Raw genomic sequence first — 26303 nt, forward strand, 5'->3', positions numbered from 1 at the left:
TTGCACAGAAAAATGCTTTTCTTTGTACACATGACAATAAACGCTTTGAATTTGAAAAAAAAAATATCAATATATAATATTATATACAATATAATATTGATATTGTACGAACGTGATAATTATGCATATTGTAATAACGTGATAGTATATTGTACAAACATGAAAAGTATCTTGTTAGAACAATAAACTTTTCACGTTATAACGTGATATACTTCTATTTTTCTTTTGCCTGTGTGGTAGCTCTACGCTTCCGTAATTTTGTGCAACTTTTTTGTATTTACAGTTTTGAGGGATAAGCCTCTTAAATTTCTCTAACTAGAAATATATGTAAAAAACAAAACAAAAACGATTTTCAATTTTTTTGTAGTTTATTGCACTTTGTTGAAATTTATGTAGTTACTATGGACTTAATACATACATATTATTAAAATTTGGGCTATAACGGTTGTATTGATGTATAGCAACTTGAAATGCTCCCACAAATGGCACTACAGCATGTAAAATGTAAAGATAAGCTCTGGCGGACTTGGTTCTATGGTAGGTCTTAAAGGGTTAAATAGCCTGTGGCAAATTGTTGTTGTGTTGTCTTCTCACTATACATACTCTGAACTTTATGCAAGAGAAAATAAAGTATAAAAAAATGATATTTTCTGCACAGAAACTCCGTCTTGTGGTTTTGCGACATGGTGCTGCTGTACGTGCACCCGGATTTGCGACATGCTTTACGGTAACTCAAAACAAAGACTGCACCCTCTCCACTCGCTGTTTACAGACTGCATACTTTCCAGATGACCACAGGTCAGGTGGTATATCGTGATATATATCGTTATCGTGATATAAAATAATTCATATCGTGATAAATATTTTTTCCATATCGCCCAGCACTAGTACACACTTTGACTGCAAAACCATTATTGTGATTTATTTATTTTCTTCAGTGATTCAGAGAGCTGGTGTTTTGGATCATTATCCTCCTACAGAGCCTAAGTACACTGGATGCCAGTGGCTCACAAGGAGGATTACAACACCTGTTTACTCTCTAATAAATGCTGATAAACACACTACCAAAAAGTGCAGAGATCAAGCACAAAGGCTGGGTAGCAAAAGTGAGTAGACTTCATGGTTTCATCAGTTACTGCGAGACCTCCAGGTCCTGAAGCAGCAGAGCAGCCACACACCATCACATTACCACCACTATATCTGACTGTTGGTATGATGATGTTCTTATGAGATGGATGTAATGAAGAATGGAAACTTGTCAGTCCACAGAATATTTTCTGTGGACTGATGTGCTTTGGCAAACATGAGACGAGCCTTCGTGTTCTTTTTGACTGCACTGAACTGCTACGTCTACAATAGGGGGGTCGAACTCCAGGCCTCGAGGGCCGGTGTCCTGCAGGTTTTAGATCTCACCCTGGGGCAACACACCTGAGTCACATGATTAGTTCATCACCAGGCCTCTGGAGAACTTCAGGACATGTTGAGGTCATTTAGCCATTTAAATCAGCTGTGTTGGTTCAAGGACACATCTACAACCTGCAGGACACCGGCCCTCGAGGGCTGGAGATGCCCACCCCAGATCTACAGTATTGTACTACAATGCTGCCACCATGCTTGTGGCAACAGATTCCCATTTTGAATGAGCGCACACTAATAAAAAGGATCTGGCTGCTGAAGAATGTGTTTAAGCTAGGTTTTAATTTTTGCTTAAATAAATATGGCTGTGCAGCATGTTTGGGTGTTTTCTGTTGTTGTTTTACTCTTAGTTCCCTTTTAATTGATAAAGAACCATATTTGGAATTGGAAGAATATTTGTTCTATGAAAGTCACAGTAAATAAACAAATGATGGTGTGTGTATGGTTACTACATGTCTTACCTGGAGGGGAGAGTGCTGCACCCTCTGGATGAAGTGCCAGTGATGGATGAGCTGTCTGACTCAACAACAAATAACAATGTTCTCATCAGTACTATATTATTACATAACAATACAAAATGTCATATAATATCATCAACAGAAAACTGACCAGTTGATTAATTACAGCACAAGTATGATAGAGGTTATTTAAACGTCTCACCGTCATCACTGCAGGCAAGCTCATCAGCCAGCTCCTCTTCTTCTACATCCACCTGTGCAGCATGCTCTGGGCTGAGGAAAATCAAGTGTAATTACTCGAGGAAAGATGTGAAGGAGAGAAAGCTGAAATGTAATGTAGCTGATTCTCACGCAGGGGGCTGAGTCTCTTCAAGCAGGGATTCCTGTGTCGGTGAAGGAGAGGAAAGGGATGGAAAGAAATCTGATGTGGAGGCTGGCTGTCCCTCTCTTGTGAGGTAAATGGCTGAAATCTGATTGGTCATTGAGCCCACCAAGGCTCCTGCAGGACAGAAGGAAACATCTGTATGTGAACTACAGTTATGTAGGACTGTGCTACATAACTACACAGTACTGTGAACACAAAACTGGGGCTCATACCAAATCAAGAAATGTGTATACCATTAAAAATCTTTAAAATAAAAGAAAAACAAACAAATGAATAAATAAATAAAAAGGCCTCCTTTGTTGCAATAAGGATATTAAATTCTTGAGAATGAAAATATATCTAAAGAATCATAAACCTGGGTATGGTTGACCGAGTATGTGTTTTTTTTTTAAATTTGACTTTTGTTTTGCAACATTTTAAACAAAGAACAGTGGGTGGAAACATATTAACCAAAGAGTGTAAAACACGACCTATGCTGCTGTGTGGTACGTGTTGACTTGTATAAGATTCCCAGACACAGAGTTAAAAGTCCAACAATTCTGCTTGGGCTTCCCAAAAAGTTGATTCTGTTCATCTGGATGTAGCATCAGTGGGAGAAACGAGTCGTCACTCATCCAGGTGACTTCTTCAGGTTTCCAATCTTATAGCACAGCAGCAGCACATTTGCACAATGACTGAAACCAGCACCACTGATGAACAATGAGCTGTGAGGTCAGTTTCTAGGCTTGTCTGTGGTGAGCAGAAGATCAAACCAGTTCAGAATTATAAATGCTTATTTAGACACTAAGCCATGGCTCTGTGCTATATGCACACACTTCTGCATCTCTGCCATTCAAAGACACTTTGTTTATAACATCTGCCCTCAGAAATTTAAAATGAGAAGAAACTCGACGCCTCTTAACCACATGACACACTTTACATTCCAAGCGGCCAGTGTGAGACCAAAAGTCACTTTTGGGACAAAGGCTCTGGTAGCCGGTTTTGTTTTGCAGCTTTGTTTGTTAGTGTAACTTTTCTGTCTTCCGTTTCTGGAGAAAAGAAGTTCCTACAGCCCATTGCATGGCTGGCTCAGACTCCTTCCATCTTTTTTGCCAGGCCTCCAGACCTTTAGTTTATTTTACTTGCTTTCTGTCAAAATAAAACCATTTTAACAAACAAACTCAGGTGGCTACCTTGGATGCAAAACTGTCCTTTCCAAGAAAACTTCAGAATCAGTTTCTCGACAAACGTAGCTGGCTGATTTACCTCTTGATATGATGATATGATAAGATAATACTGATAAGATAATAAGATAATATGACCGCCAATGAGAAAGATAATATGATAATACTGATATGGTGACAACTGGCCTTCAGGGCCCCCGCAATGACTGCACTTCACCGCCAGGCCCATCTGCACTGCTGTGCTGCAATATGTGCACTGAAATCCTAACATACGGAGAAATGTTATGTTCAGTGATGAGTCCAGATTGGGTCTAGTGCAGTTTGATCATAGAGTTCAAGTGCAGAGAAGTGTGGAGAAGGCTATGCTGATTGCTGCATCAACAGGGTAACAACAGTAGTAGTGTGACGGTGTGGGGTGACATCTACCTCACTGGAAAAAACAAGGCTTGTCATCACTGGGGAAAAATCTCAATGCAGAGAGATTTTGCAACCAATGCCAACTCCATACATCTCCACATTATTTCCTTCCTTCATGTTTTCACTTCATGGGGAAAGAGAATCCCTTCTCAGATGACATATTTTGTCATATCTTGAGTCTAAACGTGCAAACATAACATTTGCCTCAATAGCACACAAACACCCACAAATCTTCTTCTTTCCCAATGTGTCCAGTCTCATTCATAAAACACAATTAGGCCAAACGGCGATATCCACCTCGTCCGACGTGGTCAAGATGGTAAGACGGTGGCTCCCACAAACCGGTGTCTGCTCGTATGAATGTTCATTGGATTAATTTTAACTTTATGAAAATCAGTCAATTAGCTGGAAGATGCAGCTAATTGATCATCAATCCATTTATGGGTACAATACTCTTTGCTGTTCGATTAATAAAACTCAAAAAACAACTGTACCTTTTAAATTAGCTTGTTATCTCATATTCATATCTATACTCAGACAATCTCCACTTCCTGGGTTCCTTTAGTATGGGTGTAGCACATATTAAGCAAACAAAAAGCTCTGATTACCTGCAGCAGCGTCTGGTGGAGGTGGCTTTTCTGACTGACTGGCACATTTCAAAGGTGGTGTTGGACTGTTTGGAAAGGAACTGATACTTTTGCATGTGGGCCGGGTTCTTCCCAGCAGACTACATGGGATCTGCTTGCTTAGATCTAGTGATGCTCTTTTTTGGGACTTGGCGATTGTAGTTGCCCCCAAAACTGTGAGAGGAACACCTTTCACAAGGAGCTGACAGTCAAAAGAAACGTCAAAAGAAGTTGTGCTGCTGTTGTGTGTCTGACCGTATTTTGCTGCTGGTGGAATTGAATAACTCCTCTGTGTAGGTTTTGCTTCTCCTCTTGTGCTTCTTCTCTCTGCTTTTGTGCTGTCAAGGCTGGAAGCATCCTTCTCCACAGCTGGCCCCTGATGTTTACAAAGACTAAGGCACATATCAGGCACTGGTGGCAAAGAGAAACAGTCTGCAGCCTCGTACTACGGAGAAAAACAAAACAAAACAAGAGAACATCAGACAGACTTGCATAAAGCTTACCTATAATTATAGGTATATTTCTGAAGATGACTAAATTATGGTTTTGCCTACAATAAACTATTTGCTTTCACTGATCCCTAATACACCCCCTAGACTGATTGGTTTAAATCACTAGACTTAAACATGTCAACATTTTTATGGAAAAACAAACCATGAAAATTGTTTTCAAACTCTTTAAAAGATAAACCATGATGGTTGTTGTGGCTGCACCGACAACAAGCACTGTGTGAAAAAGTAGAAATAAAAGTTGGCTTGCGTGAGTTCTAGCATTAAGCATCATAACTGCTTTAAAAGTCTAAAATCTGGAACACATTATTCACGATAGAAATTTTGTTTTATTCCAAGAACATATCAAATAATGGAATTATTGATTTCTTGAATTTCATTAGTTGAAGTGTGTCATATATTAAATCCCAGTCAAGTGAGCTTAGAAGTGGCTAAAATGATTTTTAAATCTTTGTAATTTTTATTATTACATCTGCATTTAATAAAGTGTACGAGTTATTGCTCACTACTGATGACTCAACTTCACTTCCAGCTGCAAAATGGGAGCGAGTTCTCTCCATCAACCCACATCAAAATTTTTGTATACACAATATATTTAACCTCCTAGGACCTGGCGTCCACGTATGTGGACATCACATTTTGGGTTGTCTAGACCAAAATACTAAATTTTGCTCTACAAGGGCCTGATATCCACTTACGAGGACGTTATTACTGCCTCTGTTTTATCAAAATTTAAAACAAATGTCTTCATATATGGCTCTCATTTTTCTTAGAAACAAAAATTGGGTAAAAAAAAAAAAAAAAATCTGGTGATTCTTCGTTTTTACATTCATCGGGTCCCAATGTGCCCAATTATCAAAGAGAAATTAAAAATGCATGCTGTGGAAGAGTTCGGGTCTTAGGAGGTTAAACACCTTCCAAATCACTAAAAGACCCGACATACAACTTGTACAACACACAACTCTCCACAGAATACAATGTACAGGACAAAGGATGTTCCACATGGGCTTTACCCACAAACATGCAGCCACTGCACAGGAAACTCTGCTGATAACCATATGCATGTTTTACGGTCATATACAGCTGTTCAGAGGTTCTGTGTGAACACCTGCCAAATGGTTTAGTTGCTGTATCCCATCCAAAAAGCAAACTGTGCATTTTAGGTGGCATAAGCGAATACCTATGGAAGAAAACGCATCACAAAATTCTTACTGCCTTATGCATCACTAAGAAAACTATCCTCACGAATTGAAAATCAGAAAATGACTTGTGTATTACTGTAGACCAGCAGTCCCAACCTTTTGCGCCACAGACCGGTTTATATCCGACAATATTTTCACGGACCGGCCTTTAAGGTGTCGCAGATATATAAAACAAAGTGAAACCAGAACTGGTACAAAAAAAAAAAGAAGATTTATTCATAACACACGGGAAAGACCCAGGGAAACAGAGTTATCGATAAAAACGATTAAAAAATAACACTAAAAACTGATAAAAACCCTGAAAACCATAAATTGCACACCCGAGGCTCAACTCTTGTGGCCTGGTACCAAACGACTCATGGACCGGTACTGGTCTGTGGCCCGGGGTTTGGGGACCGCTGCTCTAGACGACAATAAGCCTGGAGAATGTCTGCCTCCTTTGAAAACTAATCGGTTGGTGCTGGCCTTGGGCACTGGGGTGCTATGGGGCATTGTCATTGCGGGCCTGGGATCAACTTTGTGGATCAGGTTCTGAGGAATAGGGGTGCTGAGGCCCTGGGGCTCTGTTCTTAGGCTCATGCTGGGATGTCCAGCCTATGGTAGGGCAGGCTGCCTGTTACCTCTGGTGCTTTAAGGGTCTTGCCCTTTTGCCGCAGGAGCTTCATCTGGGCCATGCTTTTATTTCTGTTGCATGGGCATGCAGTTGTCACTGAGATGTGTGGCCTTGGGTCTTCAGTACTCTTTGGGGCTTTGGATGCCCTGGGTCTCCTGGGTCGTTCTCTGTCTGCTCTGGCTCCTGGGGGGCACTATTGTGGCTTATCAACCTTATTGCCAAGTACACTTCATGACAAAGGCTCACTCCCTCACTCACCAACAGGTACAGCAGTTGGCAACTCATTGTGCTTTTCTACTTGAACTCTATTCCTTTATTATATTTTCTCTCTTTTTTCTGTTTTCCTGCCTGTCACCTTTGACATTGTTATATCACAAATCTACCGTTAGTATAATAATACTAATGGAAATGAGTGAGGGGAGCACAGTGAAGCAGTGGTTAACACAACTGCCTATTAGCAAGAAGGTTCTGAGTTCAACTCCACCATCTGCCCAAAGCCTTTCTGTGTGAACAGCAATGAAAACATATGTTTCTGCAAGTTTTCATGTGTTCTGACTTTAGTTCTGGAAATTAGGTTTGACATGAGGAATAATAATAACGTTTTATGGAGATTCTGTTGTCTCTAACGTGTTTTTGCTTCTTTGGTGAAGCAAAGCCCTTCTCAGATGTTAAAACATTGGTATACTCCTTCATATCTTCAGTCTGAAGATGTAGGCACAAATTAAAATTTGCCCCATGGCACACAAATACCTCAAAGTTCTCTTCTCCTACATCTTTGGCATAGTTTGTACACTATATTGTGTATATATACACACACATATGAACTTGAGTGAAATCCCATTCTTATGGAGCCATTATGCTCAACGTGTCACAAAATGATTTTGACTTCAAATCATGTGGTGCAAGGCGCAATCATTGTCAGAAAGTCATGCACGTCTTGATTTTTGTAACCTGGTGCACTGCACCGCGGCCGCTGCAACTGGGTTTAAGACAAGCGTACGATCGTCAGCTTTTACAGACATTTTAATGATATTCCAGCACAAAGCTCAGCGACACACAGATATACAGAGGGAGATGTTGGAACAGTTTAAAAGCTTGAGAATTTGGGGAAAAAACACTTTACAACAAAACTCTGACAAAGTTCAACTTCTGTTTATAAGTGTTTATCTAATAATAATGTCTGAGTGGCCACACCCATCACTCAGGAGAATACTGCAGCGGCTTCCTGCAGCTTAATGGCGAGTATAAATACAAGTGTTGATGGGACGAGGCTGCGGCGGTGAGTGAAGTGACCATTCCGGCGGTTTATTGGTGCCGTTAATCTACAGGGTTCAATATGATGTCGGCCCACTCTTTGCAGCTATAACACCGTCGACTCTTCTGGGAAGGCTGGGAAGGTTTACGAGTTTATAGGAAATTTGGACCATTCTAGCAGTGCAGTATTTGTTAGGTCAGACACAGATGCTGGCTATATTAGAGCTATTTCTTATATTTTGTAACTTTGTAATATATTGTATTATTTAATTAGTTCAGTTTGTTACTTCTCTAAATGCCTTTGTCTTATTTTTAGAGAAACTGTAACCAAATCATTTCCTTAGAGATTAATAAAGTATTCTGATTCCTATTTGATGAGGAGGCCTGGCTCGCAGTATCCGCTCCAATTAGGATGTCTGTAGCAATTGAATCTAGGGCCCGGCGATATGAGGAAACTCTAATATTGAGATATGTTTAAATAACCTCCAAAAACAAATGTTACATTTAACCATATAGTGCCTAAAATTGCACTGGTATACTGATTTAAATCGACCATTTCATATTCATTACAAAAATCAGAATGAACTGAAACGCTTTATTTTAACCATGAGTTGCACACAGAGGTTTTTTTTTCACAAACAACAATACTGTCACAGCATCTCTGTGGTCAGAGACCTTTACCAAACAAACAATCAAAGCAAAAAAAAGTACATCAAGCAGTAATTCATAAGACAAAATAACTAAAAAAAAAAAAGGTGCTCTTTTGTGCTTATAACATATAAAAACTGTAAAAAAATAAAATAATGTGATGACCTCAAATTACAGAAACAAAAGTCTCGACTGACCTAGAACAGTCACAGGAATCATGTTTATCACTGCTGGTTTATTTCACGTTTTCTTTGGTGTGTGTGGAAACGCTGACATGCAAAGTTAAAACAGTCTTGATTTTGCAGTGGATGCCTTTACAGCTGGTGGAATAATTTCATTGTACTGCTACCTTTAACAGCAATAGTTTTATGGTATGTTTTGCAAATTATCGCATTTTGTTCAACATCCTTATTGTGAAATCCAAACGACAGCAAGTCTCATTCCCTCGAGTTTCCATCTGAAACTCCAGTTGTTGTCACAATTTTTTCCTATCTGGTAGTTTATAAACACGTATGTGTGACAGGTGTGTGTGTGTGTGTGGGGGGGGGGTTAATGACGCATTCGCAGCGTGTGAGAGAAAAATAACTCACAGTGAACCCAGTCTTCAAGTCTTACATCATCAGCTGTTTCCTGGTCCAAACTCCGCTGTAGGTCCCAAATTCAAATAAACACTGCAGCATCACTGAGAGTTACAAACTGTCTAAATTCTTTCATCTTTTATAAAATGATCAGCATTGCTGATTTACCAGGTGTAACAATTAAGTTTAACATCCAGGCATCCACAGAATGCCACACAATTTATGGAGTTTAACAGAGTTAGAAGTTAGCAGGAAGTTAGCTCGCTAGCTTCCACCTAAACATGATATAGTATGTTCTGACTGAGAGATTTCTGAAAGATTAAAATGTACCTATCACTTTCAACAGAAAACTAAACAGCAGTGACGTTTGTAGAGTTACTGAAGTTGGGCTAGCTGGTATATAATGATGTGCTGCGTGGTGGCTAGTGTAGAATTAAAGAAATTATTTTACTGCTACTGTTCATAACCATCATCTTTATCGTTGCATTAATTATCATTCATCAAAGCATTTATTGAAGCTGTTGGCATTATGTTATAATTTGTATTATAGGTGTTATCATAATCACATATTAACATGTTTATTACAGGTGCAGTTATAACCACTTTAAATCGTTGAGTTAAATCTATAATCTTAAAAGTTTATATGCTGAGTATATTGTTACAGTAAAATATGAGCTGAGCAAAGGCCTGAGTGTTTTCAGCAACATGTTGCACTAGAGTTTACTTGACAACAGGTGACAGAAGGAGGACGAGTCCATGGGGACCTCAAAGGCCTGAGATCATCACCATATTTGGAAGAGGGTGCTAGAAAGGGGAACTTCTGTGTCTGCATTTATCTCTTAAAATTGATCATTGTCTGTAAAAGAGGCAAATAATGTTCTTAAGATGCAAACTATGTGCTTGTAAACGCAAGAGGGGGCGTTATAATACCCTGATGTTATAAAAGCAATCTCAAGTGTATTTTTGGGCGGAGATTTATAACTGATGTTCTGCAGTTTACATCTCCCCACGCTGCGTGTATTCATTAAAATCAATTGTTTGACCAAGCTCTTCTGGACCATCGTTGTTTTACTCTCGTCCTCAATTTCGGACCTTTAACATTTGGTGCATTGGCCGGTGGTTGAGGGGGGAGAGAGTTGGAGGTTAAGACCGAGAGGGTCCGAGGCGCTCGAACGGGCAGACACGAGTCAGTGGTCGAAGTGAGTTGACATAAGCCGGCTTATTCAAAGGTAAGGCACTACCTGTTGAATTAAAGTGTGCCAAATTGGGCATTGAAAATTTAAGTCTACTCACTGAAATTACTGGTAAATGTCTGGTTTGATTTTGGTGAAGGTCTCATGAGAATTGAAAGTGGAAGTAAGAATAAGGAAACTTTGAAAGTGACAGTACTGAGTTCAAGAAATAAGACATGACAAGAGAAAATACAGAAATGTTTAAGAGAATATAGGATAATAGGTAATTGGTGAATAGTTTGTGACAGTAAAGTCTCAATTGAATATAAAGCCGGGCTTGGACATCAATAAGATTGCTTGTGTAGATTTATGGGGTGTCTTCAAAGTAATTAAATTTTTGTAGAACGGGACTCTGGGAGTTCTGAGAAGTGCATTGTTCGGAGGTGACGCTCCAAATTTCCTGGGGACGCTCAGGATTTTCCTTTGGAAGGGATAGTCTGATTTGGCAATCGTGGACAACTGAGGACGGTCCAAAATAAGCTACTGACTGGGTCAGTTTACCGTCCGGGACGGTGGTTTGCACTTTTTTGGTCAGCAAAGTTCGGAACTCGAGACTGGTTAATTGATGACAAAAAACTCAGGGAGTTTATCGGTTGGACCGTTAATTTAAATTTGTCGAAATTGTGTAGGTGTTAATAGGCCTGATAATCTCTGCAGTTGTAATTATAGGACGTCTTTGTAATATAAAGTAAGAGGTTTGGTGTGAAAGGAGTCTGACCCAGCACTGAGCTGAAGTGCTGATGCCATTTTTAGACGGAGTGTGTGTGAAAATGCAAATTAGGAAGCTGTGAACTGCTTAAACCACAGTTGGTTTCACAAGTACTGCTGCAAACATTGTTGAATGCGTGTGTTTAAGATGCCATTTGTGTTTATTAGAGGGCATAAATAAATAAATAAAGTTTGAGTTGTTACAGGATGTATAGCAATTGACTGAGTTTTGATATAAAAAAAAAAAAAAAAAAACAACAAAAAAAAACAAACACCCAGCACGCCCCTGCGGGCGGTTTATCCTTCAAGCTCGGGTCCTCTACCAGAGGCCTGGGAGCTTGAGGGTCCTGCGCAGTATCTTAGCTGTTCCCAGGACTGCGCTCTTCTGGACAGAGATCTCCGCTGTTGTTCCCGGGATCTGCTGGAGCCACTCACTTAGCTTGGGAGTCACTGCACCTAGTGCTCCGATTACCACGGGGACCACCGTTACCTTCACCCTCCACATCCTCTCGAGCTCTTCTCTGAGCCCTTGGTATTTCTCCAGCTTCTCGTGTTCCTTCTTCCTGATATTGCTGTCATTTGGAACCGCTACATTGATCACTACAGCCGTCTTCTTCTGTTTGTCTACCACCACTATGTCCGGTTGGTTAGCCACCACCATTTTGTCCGTCTGCATCTAGAAGTCCCACAGGATCTTAGCTCGGTCATTCTCCATCACCCTTGGGGGCATCTCCCATTTTGACCTTGGGACTTCCAGGTTATACTCGGCACAGATGTTCCTGTACACTATGCCGGCCACTTGGTTATGGCGTTCCATGTATGCCTTGCCTGCTAGCATCTTGCACCCTGCTGTTATGTGCTGGATTGTCTCTGGGGCATCTTTACACAGCCTGCACCTGGGGTCTTGCCTGGTGTGATAGACCCCAGCCTCTATGGATCTTGTGCTCAGAGCTTGTTCTTTTGCTGCCATGATTAGTGCCTCTGTGCTGTCTTTCAGTCCAGCTTTGTCCAGCCACTGGTAGGATTTCTGGATATCAGCCACCACCTCTATCTGCCGGTGGTACATACCGTGCAGGGGCCTGTCCTTCCATGATGGTTCCTCGCCTTCCTCCTCTTTCTTGGGTTTCTGCTGCCTGAGGTATTCACTGAGCACGCTGTCAGTTGGGGCCATCTTCGTGATGTATTCGTGGATGTTTCTTGTCTCATCCTGGACTGTGGTGCTGACACTCACCAGTCCCCGCCCCCTTCCTTCCGCTTAGCGTACAGCCTCAGGGTGCTGGACTTGGGGTGAAACCCTCCATGCATGGTAAGGAGCTTTCTTGTCTTTATGTCAGTGGCTTCCATCTCCTCCTTTGGCCAGCCTATTACCCCAGCAGGGTACCTGATCACGGGCAGGCGTGGGGTGTTGTTGGCCTGGATCTTGTTCTTACCGCTCAGCTGACTCCTCAGGACTTGCCTGACCCTCTGCAGGTACTTGGTGGTTGCAGCTTTCCTAGCTGCCTCTTCATGGTTCCCATTCGCCTGCGGGATCCCCAGGTACTTGTAACTGTCCTCTATATCTGCAATGTTGCCTTCTGGTAGTTCAATCCCCTCAGCTCTGACTACCTTCCCTCTCTTTGTTACCATCCGACTACACTTCTCCAGTCCGAATGACATTCCAATGTCATTGCTGTATATCCTGGTAGTGTGTATCAGTGAATCGATGTCTTGTTCACTCTTGGCATACAGCTTGATGTCATCCATGTACAGGAGGTGGCTGACAACTGCTCCATTCCGTAGTCGGTATCCGTAGCCAGTCTTGTCAATGATCTCACTGAGGGGTTCAGGCCTATGCAGAACAGCAGTGGGGACAGAGCATCTCCTTGGTAGATCCCGCACTTGATGGTGACTTGTGCTATGGGCTTGAGTTGGCCTCTGTGTGTTGTCGCCACATCCCCATTGAGTTCCTGATGAAGGCTCTTAGGGTCCTGTTGATCTTGTACAATTCTAGGCATTCCAGTATCCAGCTGTGGGGCATTGAGTCATAGGCCTTCTTGTAATCAATCCAGGCTGTGCACAGGTTGGTCAGTCTGGTCTTGCAGTCTCGGCTGACTGTTCTGTCTACCAGTAGCTGGTGTTTTGCGCCTCTGGTATTCTTGCCAATCCCTTTCTGTGCCCGCTCATGTATTGACCCATGTGCCTGTTCATCTTAGCTGATATGATGCCTGACAGGAGCTTCCATGTAGTACTGAGGCAGGTTATTGGTCGGTAGTTGGATGGGACCGGTCCCTTCTTGGGGTCCTTGGGGATCAGGACCGTCCGACCTTTGGTTAGCCACTCTCTCTCGTTAACTAGCAGCTGGTTCATTTGTGCTGCCAGACGCTCGTGGAGTGCAGTCAGCTTCTTCAGCCAGTAGGCGTGAACCATGTCGGGCCCTGGTGCTGTCCAACTCTTCATACTGGAGACCCTTTCTTGGATGTCTGCCACTGTGATGGTTACCGGACCCTGTTCAGGGAAGTCGCTATGGTCTGCCCTCAGATCCACTAGCCACTGAGCATTGCCGTTATGGGTTGCGTCCTTCTCCCATATGCTCTTCCAGTATTGCTCCGTCTCCAGCCTTGGTGGTGCTGTTCTGCTATTGTTCCTCTGCCACTGAGAGTACACCTTTGCTGGTTCTGTGGAGAACAGCTGGTTTATTCTCCCGCCTTCGATCTCTCTGGTGTACCTCCTCAAGCGGCTGGCCAAGGCTGTGAGTCTTTGCTTGGCAGTTTCAAGGCCTCAGGTATGGACAGCTTGCTGTATTTCTTATGCACCTTCTTTGTCGCGCTTTTCTGCAACTCCGTTAGTTGGCTAACCTCCTCCGTGCTACTTTGATCTTGCCCTCTAGCCTCCTTCTCCATGGAGGGTACTGCCCTTGTGGCTGTTCAACTTGTAGCCAAGCATCTCACTGATCACTGCTGCCGTAGTGTAGATCAGCTTGTTAGTGTCGGTAATCGTGGTTGTAGGTATCATCTGTAGTGCTGCATTAACATCATCTAGCAGACCTTCTGAGGGTACTTCACGTAATCTTGGTAACCGGCTACGGGGGGTCCAGGTTTCAAGCTTGTATATACCACTGTATATACCGAAGACTAAAATATTACTTTCAATAGCAACTTCTTTTCAGCAATAAATGCTGGGGTGTTTTATTTTTTCCAGTTATGTGTATGCTGTGAGAATGATTAGAGGTTTCAATTGTTTTTCTTGGACTTGCTCTTTCTGATTATGAAAAGCATGTCTAAAATACTCTTAGGAAAGCGTATTTTGAGTTATATTCCTGAACTCTTGTCGCAGTTCAAGTGTGTGAATGCTGTGAGTAGAAATGCAAAGAATTTAGTATATTTAAAAGGTATTGTGTGTGAGACGATTATGAAATTATTGTGCGAATGACGCTACATTTTAGATCAAGAGTTAGTAGAATTACAGAGGGTTTGTAGAATGTAAGTACAAAACTAAAAGAGTTTGATTAGCCTGTAGAAACAGGAAAGAGAGAAACAGAAAATACTGTGCTGCTGTCTGTGTGACAGGAAGTGTGTGTGTGACTGACTGTGTCAGGGGAGCACCCAGAGAAATAGACAGACGAGTTAAATTCTAAGAAGATGAAGCGAATGCATGTTTTAAGAAAAAGTAATAAAATTATATTAATTACATGTTTTAGAAAAGAGAAAGACCGAGAGAAATAATACATGAACTAACAATTACATTAATGAATTGAAAACGCACGTACACAAATTGTTACATGTGAAATTATTGTTGGAAAGTTTAATACACACATGCAATAAAGAAAGCAGTTTACACTCCTTTAATTTCCATAACCAGTGTGTCCCCTAGACCTGATAACACCCTTGCCCAGTTGGCCCCTGTATCATGCGAGTATGGAAGGCTGGATAGCCCATGACGGGTAAGATTCCATCTCAAAACCCTGGGACAACCTAAGGCAGGCACAGTCACGATTACTTGGCCTAAGTCCCTGTGAGCTCAGACTCACTGGTGGAGACGGGACTTGAAGGGTAAAGCTGCTGGGCAGAGGCAGAGGGGAAATGTCATTAACAATGACCAGTGATGAGCCAAAGAGAGAAAACACTCCCTGTCTAAATCAGCTTGAGAATTGTAAAGGAGTCTGAAACACTGGAAAAGAAACATTTACAAGATCACAAAGATCACAAAGAAACATTTATAAAAATCACACCTAAAAACAGAAAATGCACTAACCTTACAGAGACAACCTCTTGAAGATTAATGCATAGACACTGATTAATCTTGGCTAAGAACGCAAACATATGCAATGAAGATCAGCTTGCTACTTGTATGAGTGTTAAAATGGTGTGAATGTTGAATAAAATACACTTGAGTTTGAAGTTGAGGAATAACTCAAAAGAAGCTGTATGACAAGGGAGTGAGTTATGGAAAAGAAAAGTGATTAAAGTAGTTTTAAAAGAGTGACTTAGGAGTGCTCTCGTACTGAGTGATCAAACCAGTGATTATTATAGAAAGAAAATGAAAATAATTCGATAATGTGTTAAGGTTTAAACAGGCATTTCTCTTGTCACGGCAACTTGTTGAGATAGGACTCAGTATGCAAATTAGCTGAAAGGAGTGGAGAGAAAGAAGCTTCCTGTGTGTCTGTGTGGTTGAGGCCTTGACGAAAGGAAGCAATGTAGACTGTTTAGAGGTGCAGATTTGGATAAGAAATTTATAATTTAGTGATGACACATTGTTATAACGTGTTTATGTTATGCTAAATCTAAGTATGGTAAAGTGCTTAAAGGGGGGACATTGTTGTGTGCAAAACGGTGCAGCTTTTGATGAGGTTTTCAGTGCATTGAACGGGTGAAATTTAAGATTGTTTAAGATATTTGAGGTTGTTGTTTTTTATTTAATAGAGGGAGTTTTATTAAACATGGACATGTCTAAGGGGGCCCATTATTTTGTAACAGTGCACTTAGAAAAAACCTGTCAGGTGATTTTGTTTTGTGCTTTGATGAGCTAATAATCAGCTCTCTTTTTCTCATTTTTGTTCTGAAGCAGGCCTGAAAGAGAGTGAACTAACAGCACTGACAAAGTTTTTGGGAGAACAATCATAAGGTGGGCTTTCCAGATTATAATTGGCTGAGGAGGAGTCTGCCGGTGGGGACCTGATTGGTTGTGAGTCTCTGTTTAAAAGGATTGTAGCAAGCCAATCCAGTCCAAAAGTATAAAGAACTATTTTCCTAAAAAGGTAAAACAAATGAATGAGCTCATTTTGCTGAGAGGGGAGTATCTGTTTATTCGCGCGGGAGTCTCCACTATTGGCAATACCTGGTGTGAATGCATGTGAGTGAATGTGTGTGACTGGACCAAGGTGGGGATGAATAAATGTGGACAAACAATTTACCATGCCAGCAAGAGAAAGGAGATGCTTTGTTTTGCTTTTGTCATAAGCAGGAGGAGTGGAAGACTTAATTCTGGGGATGCTGATGTTTGCTTTGAGGGAATTTCTGTTTTATTTACTGGGGTTAGATTATGTTATTACATTATAAAATGCTAAATGCTAAAGGGGAAACATTTTTTGATATAACTTATGTTACCATTAACTGAAGAAACACATGATTGATAACTGTTCTAAGTTTTATTTGTTATAACACAGATTGAATCATAAAGGGGGAGAGTTGGTTATGAAATGTAGAGTACAGGTTTTGTTTCCAGGAAATTCCAAGGATCCAGACTTTGAATGGAGCAAGGAGTTCGAGGAGATGTGGAATGATGATTAAATTGATTTTATTCCTTAAACACAGGCTTTCAGGGCCGGAGCAAATATACTTGAGAGGAGGATTGCTGAGGTGTTTGGAGAGATGATATGACTAACCTTATTGCTTTAATTTACTAAGCCCGGGTGACGTATTTTGAGTTTTTATTTATTTGGACACATGTGATGTGTCCAAATATAAAGGGGGAATTTAAGGGGTAATTTGAAATGGGTTCTAGGATCATGTTATGACTTTTGGATGATTTAGATATGGTAAACCTGGGGCAGAAATTGTTATTTTCATGTTTAAGTTAAAGGATTAAAATGAACTGAATCCTGTTTAGAAGATAAAAGGCCGGTGTCCATGAGAAGTTGTACACCAAAGTTAAAGGGAAATTGTGGGACATTTTTGAATAAAAAAGATATGCTTTGGGGAAAACTAGCGAAGATTTTAGGAGTAGAAAAGGTTTTATTTCTTTTTGATTTCTAGAATAAGTGGTTATAATGCAGGCTTACACATACAGATATTACATAGATTTATTTCTAGGGTAGAGGAGAGAGCTTCTTAAGAGAGTGTTAAAAGTGTCGCTGACTCAAATGAATAATATTGGAGATTATATATGCAGAAATGATTTTTTCTTACACATTGCGATCGTGCTCATTAACAGAGTTGATGTTCGGTCCATTTAAGGTCATAAGCTTCGATGAGCGCGATGTCTCAGTCGATATATTGCGGGGGACTTGGAGCAATAGAAGGATAAACAGCATTCACGCTTACAAACACACATGATTTAAACATAGGCGAGGCCAAAGGCCTGGAATTCATTTAGCTTTTAACTGTATAGCTCCTAACTTGCAGGGATGGTGTGGAGTGTAGTGAATGAATGCATAACATGCTTACAGACACAAACATGACAGAGATTTATTTTATAGGGTAAAGGTGGAACACATGTTGCTTTGTTTCTGCTTAGCAACTACTGAGGTAGAAGGTGTTAAAGATAAGTATGCAATAAGTGAACAGGAAACGTGTGAGGGTGAGACGGGTGAAACAAAATGTTGTAGATAATGGAAACTTGTCTAACTGGCATTAACAGTAACTTTTGCATGTTATGTATATGCTTGAATCAAAAAGAGGCGTAAATCCTGATAGAAAATGTTGAAGTGTGCTTTCTAGCGGAGATTTGGGCTGACATGGGGATGGTGTATATTTTACCCTGGGTGTGTTTAATAGAACTAAAAGCGTTGCTCACACACATGAAGAGCATTGAGATTAAGTAAAGTTAATATAAAGGATAGAGCCCAGAACATGATATTGTGAACCAACTTTGAATAATTAAGGGAACAATAGATGAACACAGTAGATTAGTGAGGTGTAGCAGAGAGAGGCGGTTTGTTTTCTATCCCTTACAGGAGAAGATTTCCACTAGAGAGGGACCCAGAAAAGGAGCAGAGACCACTTAAGCATGAAGTGTTTTCAAGTGGGAGCTGGCGTTTTATTACGGGACCACCTAGATGACCTGAGGTTGTTGTCTGATTGGCTGAGTCAGAGGACGGCTAGAGAGGGTCAGAGAGAAGGCAGTGGACCTGGGAATGGTGGTTTCGGCGCCCATGATGCCATTAACGGATCTAGAGGTGACAGAGTGGAGTGACACAAGAAAACGGTGTGGAGACGTCAAGAGAGGGAATTGTAGAATTAAAGAAATTATTTTACTGCTACTGTTCATAACCATCATCTTTATCGTTGCATTAATTATCATTCATCAAAGCATTTATTGAAGCTGTTGGCATTATGTTATAATTTGTATTATAGGTGTTATCATAATCACATATTAACATGTTTATTACAGGTGCAGTTATAACCACTTTAAATCGTTGAGTTAAATCTATAATCTTAAAAGCTTATATGCTGAGTATATTGTTACAGTAAAATATGAGCTGAGCAAAGGCCTGAGTGTTTTCAGCAACATGTTGCACTAGAGTTTACTTGACAACAGGTGACAGAAGGAGGACGAGTCCATGGGGACCTCAAAGGCCTGAGATCATCACCATATTTGGAAGAGGGTGCTAGAAAGGGGAACTTCTGTGTCTGCATTTATCGCTTAAAATTGATCATTGTCTGTAAAAGAGGCAAATAATGTTCTTAAGATGCAAACTATGTGCTTGTAAACGCAAGAGGGGCGTTATAATACCCTGATGTTATAAAAGCAATCTCAAGTGTATTTTTAGTGAGATTTATAACTGATGTTCTGCAGTTTACATCTCCCCACGCTGCGTATTCATTAAAATCAATTGTTTGACCAAGCTCTTCTGGAACATCGTTGTTTTACTCTCGTCCTCAATATCGGACCCTTAACACTAGCGACACAGCTATGTTAGTATAACATAAACACAGTGAAGCTGGAGGATGAATCCTAACTTTTTTCCACTCGATAAAAGTTAACGTGAGGGTTCCCGATGGTTAGGGATAGAGCTGGGCGATAAAACGATAACGATATGTATTCGCGAAATAACTTTTTCTCGATAGAAAAATTAAACTATTGCGATAGGCCTCATCTCTCTTGTCCTCTTAAAAAAAAAAAAAAAAAAAAACAGCCAATCCAAATTAAGTAGCGCAGAGCCGAACCAATCACAGCCGCGGCGTCACGTCACATGACTTGTTACGTGCAGCACAAGCACCAAAGCGCACATGTGTATTTGTTTTTGCAGCCGGGCCGCCCAGGTAATGAAGGAAATGAGTTTGCTAGAGAAAATCAACCGAGGCGTGAGCGAAGGTTACGAAGAAAAAACAGATGATGGTTCCAATGCCGGAGATTGTCAAACGGAAGGCCACAGAAGTTCCGTAGTGTGAAGGTATTTCGCTATTTCAAGTCTGACAAAAACAGAGTAGCGGCGCACTGTAAATTGTGCCGAAAGCAAGTCTGGATATACAATAAAGCGGTGCATGCTCAATCTCTGACTGAAAGCGCTAATTCGTCATTCGGCTTTTGTCAGACTAAAGTAACTGTTAAAACTGTTTGAAAAGCTAAGCTATACAACAAGGAGAGATTGATGCTACGTCCACACGTGCCGGGTATTTTTGAAAACGCAGATTTTTCTATGCGTTTGCACCTTTCGTCCACACGTGGCACGGCGTTTTCAGTCACTGAAAACGGAGATTTCTAAAAACGCCTGCCAGGGTGGATATTTTCAAAACTCCGTTTTGCATTTACGTGTGGACAAGAAAAACGGAGAAAACGCAGGCGTCAAAGATGTGCGCCTTTTGACGTCACACTGTGCGCCACGTTATTGTTTCGGTGAAATGAATTTCTACAATACTGTTACTGTTAATTGTATTCTCTGCAGTGTTTAAATGCTTACATATACACACATAGTTACTGTCCCTCCACACATACGACTCGGTTCTGTTTCTATGCCCCATCTTTGTTTACTATTTCCCACCGAGGCTTCTAGACTTCTGATTGGCCAACATTTCTACACGGTTAGGAATATATGGCCACCTGTTGCTTTGGCATGTTCCTAGCAGCGTTTTCCTTCATTTATGCGTTTACGTGTGGACGGGATTATTTTTTAAAACGAAAAAGGAAAATCTCCGTGTACGTGTGGACGTTAGTTCTCAGTTTATTTGATATTGACAAAAGTTAGTCAATTTTGTCTGTTCTTCTGTAAAACGACCTAAGATTTATTTTTAGAATTAATATTTTGTTTCTAAGTGAAATTGACAATTTAGTGGTCTGTTTTGTTTGTTCTATTTTGAAACTTAAACGCTTTAGCGGCTGCCTTTTGTGTAGTTTACAATATTTGCCTTTATCTGAAACTGAAGTCTCATGTTCCTTAAGTACATCTACCCTGTTGAACTTATTATGGGAAATAAATATTTTAATTAAAACAAGCTGCTAATTATTTCACATTTTACTTGTGAGCAAGGGCACATTTAAATCTTACAAATATAGTTATTTGGCTTATATCGTGATATATATCGTTATCGCCTGAAATGAAAAAACATATCGTGATATGAAAAAATCTTATATCGCCCAGCTCTAGTTAGGGACAAATGCAATCGCATGGCAGGATGCTGTAAACGGACCAAACTTCAGTCAGGAGAACAACTGAGATAATCCATCCACAATACCAGGTTAGTCATTAATATACTGCTGCATGGGCTGGGCTGTAGTTACATCGGAAGGTTTTAAAAACTGAGCTTTAAAATGAACAGTGTAATAAAAACCAAGAGAGGCCGACAGTGATCACTGACTGTTTTTAGGGGCTTGTTCAGATTAAATAGAACAAGATACTCATATATCCTTAATAAATGCAGAGTAGTTCGGACCTAGAAGCAGGGTTCATTACGTCATAATTTAAAGACCAGATTAGGTGCAGACAGCTTAAATATTTCCATGGCAACTTACACACGATGGTTACAATAAAGCCATTTTAACCATTGCAACGTGGAAAAACTCGCAGTATACCAAGTATATTCCACCCCTAATTGACTCTGCAGAAAGTTGGTGACTCCTGCACACTATGCGCCTCAGCACCCGCTGACCCTGCTCTGTGATTTTACGTGGCTTACCACTTTATGGCTGAGTTGCTGTCATTCGTTTGCACTTTGCTATAATACCACTAAGAATTGACTGTGGAATATTTAGTAGCAAGGAAATTTCATGACTGGACACAGGTGGCAACCTATCACGGTACCACGCTGGAATTCACTGAGAGCAAGCCATTCTTTGACAAGAAGCAATCTGCATGCCCAGGCTCTCAATTTTATACACCTGTGGCAATGGCAGTGATCGAAACACCTGAATTCAATGATTTGGATGGATGAGTGATTACTTTTAGCAATATATTGTCTGTGACTCGTCTCCGGGGCAGCTTGGCAGCTTCATCAAACCAGCACCCACTCACATGTATTTTTTACTGGATTTAGTGGAGGAGAATACATCCCATTGAAAACAAATCTCCCTTGTTCTTAAAACCCCCAAAATTGTGTTTATCACACCAGAACAAGTTACAAAAACAATATACTCCCCACTCCAACCTAGCCATTTAGCTGCAACCATCTTTTCCCACTGTATGAGTCAATGTTTTTCACTACAGACAAAGATTATTTGGTGGCCCAGGTGCACATGTCCAGACTGCAAGGACTAAAGAAATTAAGCTTAAATCCAGCCATTAAACATTTTTATTCTTATTCCCAGTACTTCTACCAACTGCATGGAAAATATACTGGAATGAATCAACATGTGGGCCAAGTATTGGCTCATATTGGCCCTGCCGAGTAAGAACACATATGTGTAAATAACACAATTAGTAATGCCATATCATGTTTTCACTGGTAAAGAGCTAAAGACTTTTAAAAACAGGTTTGTTATTTATATATAATAAAGATATCTTACACAGGAAGGAAATTAAAGCAAAAAACACAAAAAGGACCAGGAAAAAATATAAACGTAGCTGTAGACTAAACAGTCGTTTAAACAATGGCATGAGCAATGGGGTGCAACCCAAACAATTCCTAGAAATGATCATCAGTGTTGGAAAAGCACTCACCGTCAGCTTCTTGGTGTGCTGGGAAGCCTGCTTCCCTATGATCAACAGATCTTGATGAGACACTGTCCCCAGTCCCATAAGTGCATCACCTGTGGCAGCCTGATAACTCTCCACTGCTGAAATGTTTGCAGACTGGGAGCTCTCAAACAATGTAGATTTTGGCATGGTATCTGGCAGCTGGACATTAAGGCCAACCTGGTTTTCCATCTTGGGCACAGAGGACGAGTTACTGGTCTCTGTAAGGCCAGTCTGCTTCAGCCCTGGTTTGTTTGGGGTTAGAATTCCATCTGATGCAGCAGTGAAGGTGTCATCGCCTTTTTCACAAACAGCAACCACCGGTGACTTGGCTTGGTCATTTTTCCTGGATAGCTCAAAGGAAACATAACTATAAGGCACTTTTGTGGCTCTAACTGTCTTGGCTTGTGCACTGACAGAGGTTGTGGTGTTGGGATGATCTGTCAGTGCACAAGCCACAAGCTTCCCTCCACCCCAGGGGGAGGACTGGTTGGTTGGCATGGTAAAATCCAGCGATGTCGTCCTTATTTCTAAAGGCTGGTTTTGGGTGATCACAGTAAACAATTTAACAGTTGAGAAAACCTAATAAATGAATGGCTGAAAGCTCCTCCTCCTCCTCTTGCTGACACAAAGTTGATGATTTTCAAGGTCAACTCCAACTAAACAGATAACCAGTTCTTGCTAAAGCCAGACCAACAGTAACCACTACTGCCATGGCAAATGTCTGGGCCTCTCATCTGGGCTGGAGGTAAGCAGGAAAACATTGACTTGTGGTTGTGCTGCAGGTTTAGATATTTTCAGGTGTGAAGTATACGTGGCTAATTCAAGCTGAATCTTAAGTCTCTGGTTTATTAGGAGGAAGGTGTTTTTCCGTCATTTCCTCATATACTGCTGGGGGAAGAAATGTGGCTGCACCAGATTGTTCACACTAAGGTATCAGGACTTGACAGGAGAATGGGATACCCTGCAGCCATCATATCATCCTCAGTCACTTTACAGGAAATGAAACTGTCCACTCTCAGCACCAATACTGTAAGCACAAGAAAGAAAAAGCACAGTCAATTATTGATAATTATTGATTATTATGAAAATCCTTTCATATTATCATCACTTAGTATTTGAGCCATTTTACTGCAGTAGGGACATATGATGTCACAGGTAATCCCGAGTTTTGATCTTTTCTGTATACACAATGGAGAAAATCCAAACTTTTGCGTCACTGGAAAACTGGGTTGTCAAAATTTTAAGTTGCTTAAATTACAGAACAACTTTCAGATTCAGATTAAACTACTTAGAAATATTGTATCTTTATGACTTAATCTTTGGAGAATAGCATTGGGTGACTGGAAGAATAGATCTGTGTCGGTGGTTCACTCACTTAATTGCAGTTGTTTTTGTTTTGGGTTGTTTTTCCAGATTTTCTGTCAGATTGTGGTCCAATTATATGTTATATTTGAGATGACGGGGGTTGAACACATGGCCCAGCCATAATGGGGGCAGATTTTTACATTCGGTATGTATTTTTAATTTTGGATGCCTTTATGTAACGTATACTACGGCTAACATGCTTCAGGTAATGTTAAAGGCATATACTGTGGCTATGTCCTATAGATCAGCGAGTGGCCGAACGAGGGGAGTTGGCTAGCTTGAAGTAAACTATAACGTCCCATATTCACGGCTGTCGCTGCTGACTTTTGTCATAGTGACGACTGTCATTGAAAGCGTGGAGAATTCACGTGCGAGCTGACATGCCGCTTCAGTTTAGCTTCACATTAGCCTACTTATAAGTCTAGTTTGATTGCGTTAAGTGATAAAATGGTGTTAGCTGACGCGAAACTGAGTTTCCATAGAAACAATGCACCCACCCTGTGTGGTAGCGATACATAAAGCCAGTTTAACTAACCTACCTTCAGTTTACCGCTACAATGTTCACTTCGCGTTAGCTTAGCAACCCAGACCGATTCAATTAAACTGCTAAACTGTCGTCATATGCTAAAGAACTGCCCGGAGGATAAAATACTTTTATGAACTCATAGGAATCTTGTTTTTCTATGTTCGTACCTACTTTGTCTCATGTAATGACTCAAGTTGATGTTGCTAGTCGAACGACTTGGCTGCTTGTTTTCGAGTTTCTAATGTTGCACCGCTGAGCTTAAAAATCCAAAAGATACATCAGCATGACCCAAGATCGTCTATTGAACCAATACGCGAGCAGGACTTCTTCTTCTTCTTTTTATTATTATTTATTGGCGGTTGGCAAAAAGCAAAATGGTGCCTTACCGCCACCAACTGGTGTGGAGTGTGGACCGTACAAACGAACCCTAGAGCAGGACTTTTTCTTCGTAGAGGTATTTGGCGGAGCGTTACTGCCACCACCTGGTAAAGATACGTCATTTCATAGTGCGGATCCGATTCCGTGCTAAAGTCCCCAGTAACTGTTGCTAAGGGAATCTGGTACAGATCTTAGTGGGCACATGGGAATAAAAGAAACGTTTATTTGCTTCGAAGCCAAACAGATTAGATGAATCTACTGAAATCCTTTGCGTAACAATTCCTAAATTAAACTTTATTTTAATCTCTCCCAGTTTCCTTTTTAGGTGTTTTCTTTCAAAATAGCATATTCACCATATATTGTGTTCTAACATGACACGAACACAGCAAAGTAACGAGAGGTAGGGTGTCAAACGAAGGTACTATCCCCCCCTCTCTCCAAACTAATCTCACTTTATTCTTTTAAAAAATATTTTGAATGCATTTCTAAAGCACGCATCTCCCCGTTATAAGGTTTCAGTGTCTGCTGCAGTCCGAATGAACATACGCCGCTAAAATAATTTTAACAAACACGTCAGATCTCAGTGTGAAAACAAATCCTCTGGCCTGGGTGTGTATTAGGACCGGGGGTGTCTGAATTCAAAGATAAAATGGTACTCAGTAATTTGTATGCATGTCCAAAATGAATGGAGTATTTCTCTGCGATTGCAAACTCTGTGTAAACAATCTTGGCATCAAAATAAAGCTAACACTTGTGAGATTTCATCAGAGATGTAGATATTGCAGCAAATGTTAAAGTTACTGAGGCTGGAACAGAAAAATTAAAAAGATTTTTCCTCGCCTAATTTATTTATTTATTTATTTTAGCATATAACCCCTTTAAAATATGTGTTGGTTCACATTTAAATCCAGAAAATCAGTAATCAGCATATAAACATCGTCTGTGCAAAGATTTATGCTTCTAAATCAGTAAAAAAAAAAAAAAAAAACTGCACTTTTAATAAATCAATATTGAGTCGATGTGCAGTTTGTCCAATTTTGGCACACCTTGTAGCTGAACTTTTAAAAGTACTGAACAGCAGACATGATTTAATTTCATTAACTTGCCTAAAAATGCTTGTTTTTGGAATATTTCTGAAGAATTAACCACACATGGTGAGTTTAAATGGACCCAGCGCTTCAAACTCTGAGGGCCTGTGACTTCTCCTAGTTAAAAAAAAACCTTCTAGTTAAAAAAAAGCAAACTGGTTGCCTTAGTAACAAAAGTACAATTTTCTTAAGATAGCTAAGTTAAGGGAACTTGTTCATTGTGAGTGCACAGTATCTTTGTCAGCAATACTATATATTTATGAATTACTGTAACTGACACAAAACTATTGACAAAACAGTCAGAAAAGATGGGGGAAATGTCAGTGGCCACCACCTATAAAGCCATTCTTATTATGGGGATTGTCTCATTGTGTTGTTAAACAACGCCCTCTTCAACTCCACCGACCTGATCAATGTCCCAGAAGG

General features: G+C 40.6%; 1 protein-coding gene across 7 annotated transcripts in view; it reads right to left on the reverse strand.

Annotated features, from left to right (window-relative positions):
• The window catches only part of ttll4 (tubulin tyrosine ligase-like family, member 4), a 52977-nt gene extending 28048 nt beyond the window's left edge, over positions 1 to 24929 (reverse strand). Inside the window, exons 1-7 of one of the 7 annotated variants that reach the window (XM_031754874.2) lie at positions 24583 to 24764; positions 22503 to 23547; positions 4721 to 4910; positions 4448 to 4639; positions 2226 to 2373; positions 2077 to 2147; positions 1878 to 1932 (exon numbers count right to left, since the gene is read on the reverse strand). In XM_031754874.2, coding sequence (XP_031610734.2) covers positions 1878 to 1932; positions 2077 to 2147; positions 2226 to 2373; positions 4448 to 4639; positions 4721 to 4910; positions 22503 to 23018 — 1172 coding nt within the window. In that variant the 5' untranslated portion in view covers positions 23019 to 23547; positions 24583 to 24764. Of the gene's footprint in view, positions 1 to 1877; positions 1933 to 2076; positions 2148 to 2225; positions 2374 to 4447; positions 4911 to 22502; positions 23548 to 24424; positions 24553 to 24578; positions 24766 to 24797 lie in introns of those variants that run through there. The other 6 variants (XM_039599866.1, XM_039599868.1, XM_039599864.1 and 3 more) reach the window with 6 other exon arrangements.
• Between the last annotated feature and the right edge of the window lie 1374 nt (positions 24930 to 26303).

Source organism: Oreochromis aureus, linkage group 16 (genome assembly GCF_013358895.1).
Source record: "Oreochromis aureus strain Israel breed Guangdong linkage group 16, ZZ_aureus, whole genome shotgun sequence".
NCBI lineage: Eukaryota > Metazoa > Chordata > Actinopteri > Cichliformes > Cichlidae > Oreochromis > Oreochromis aureus.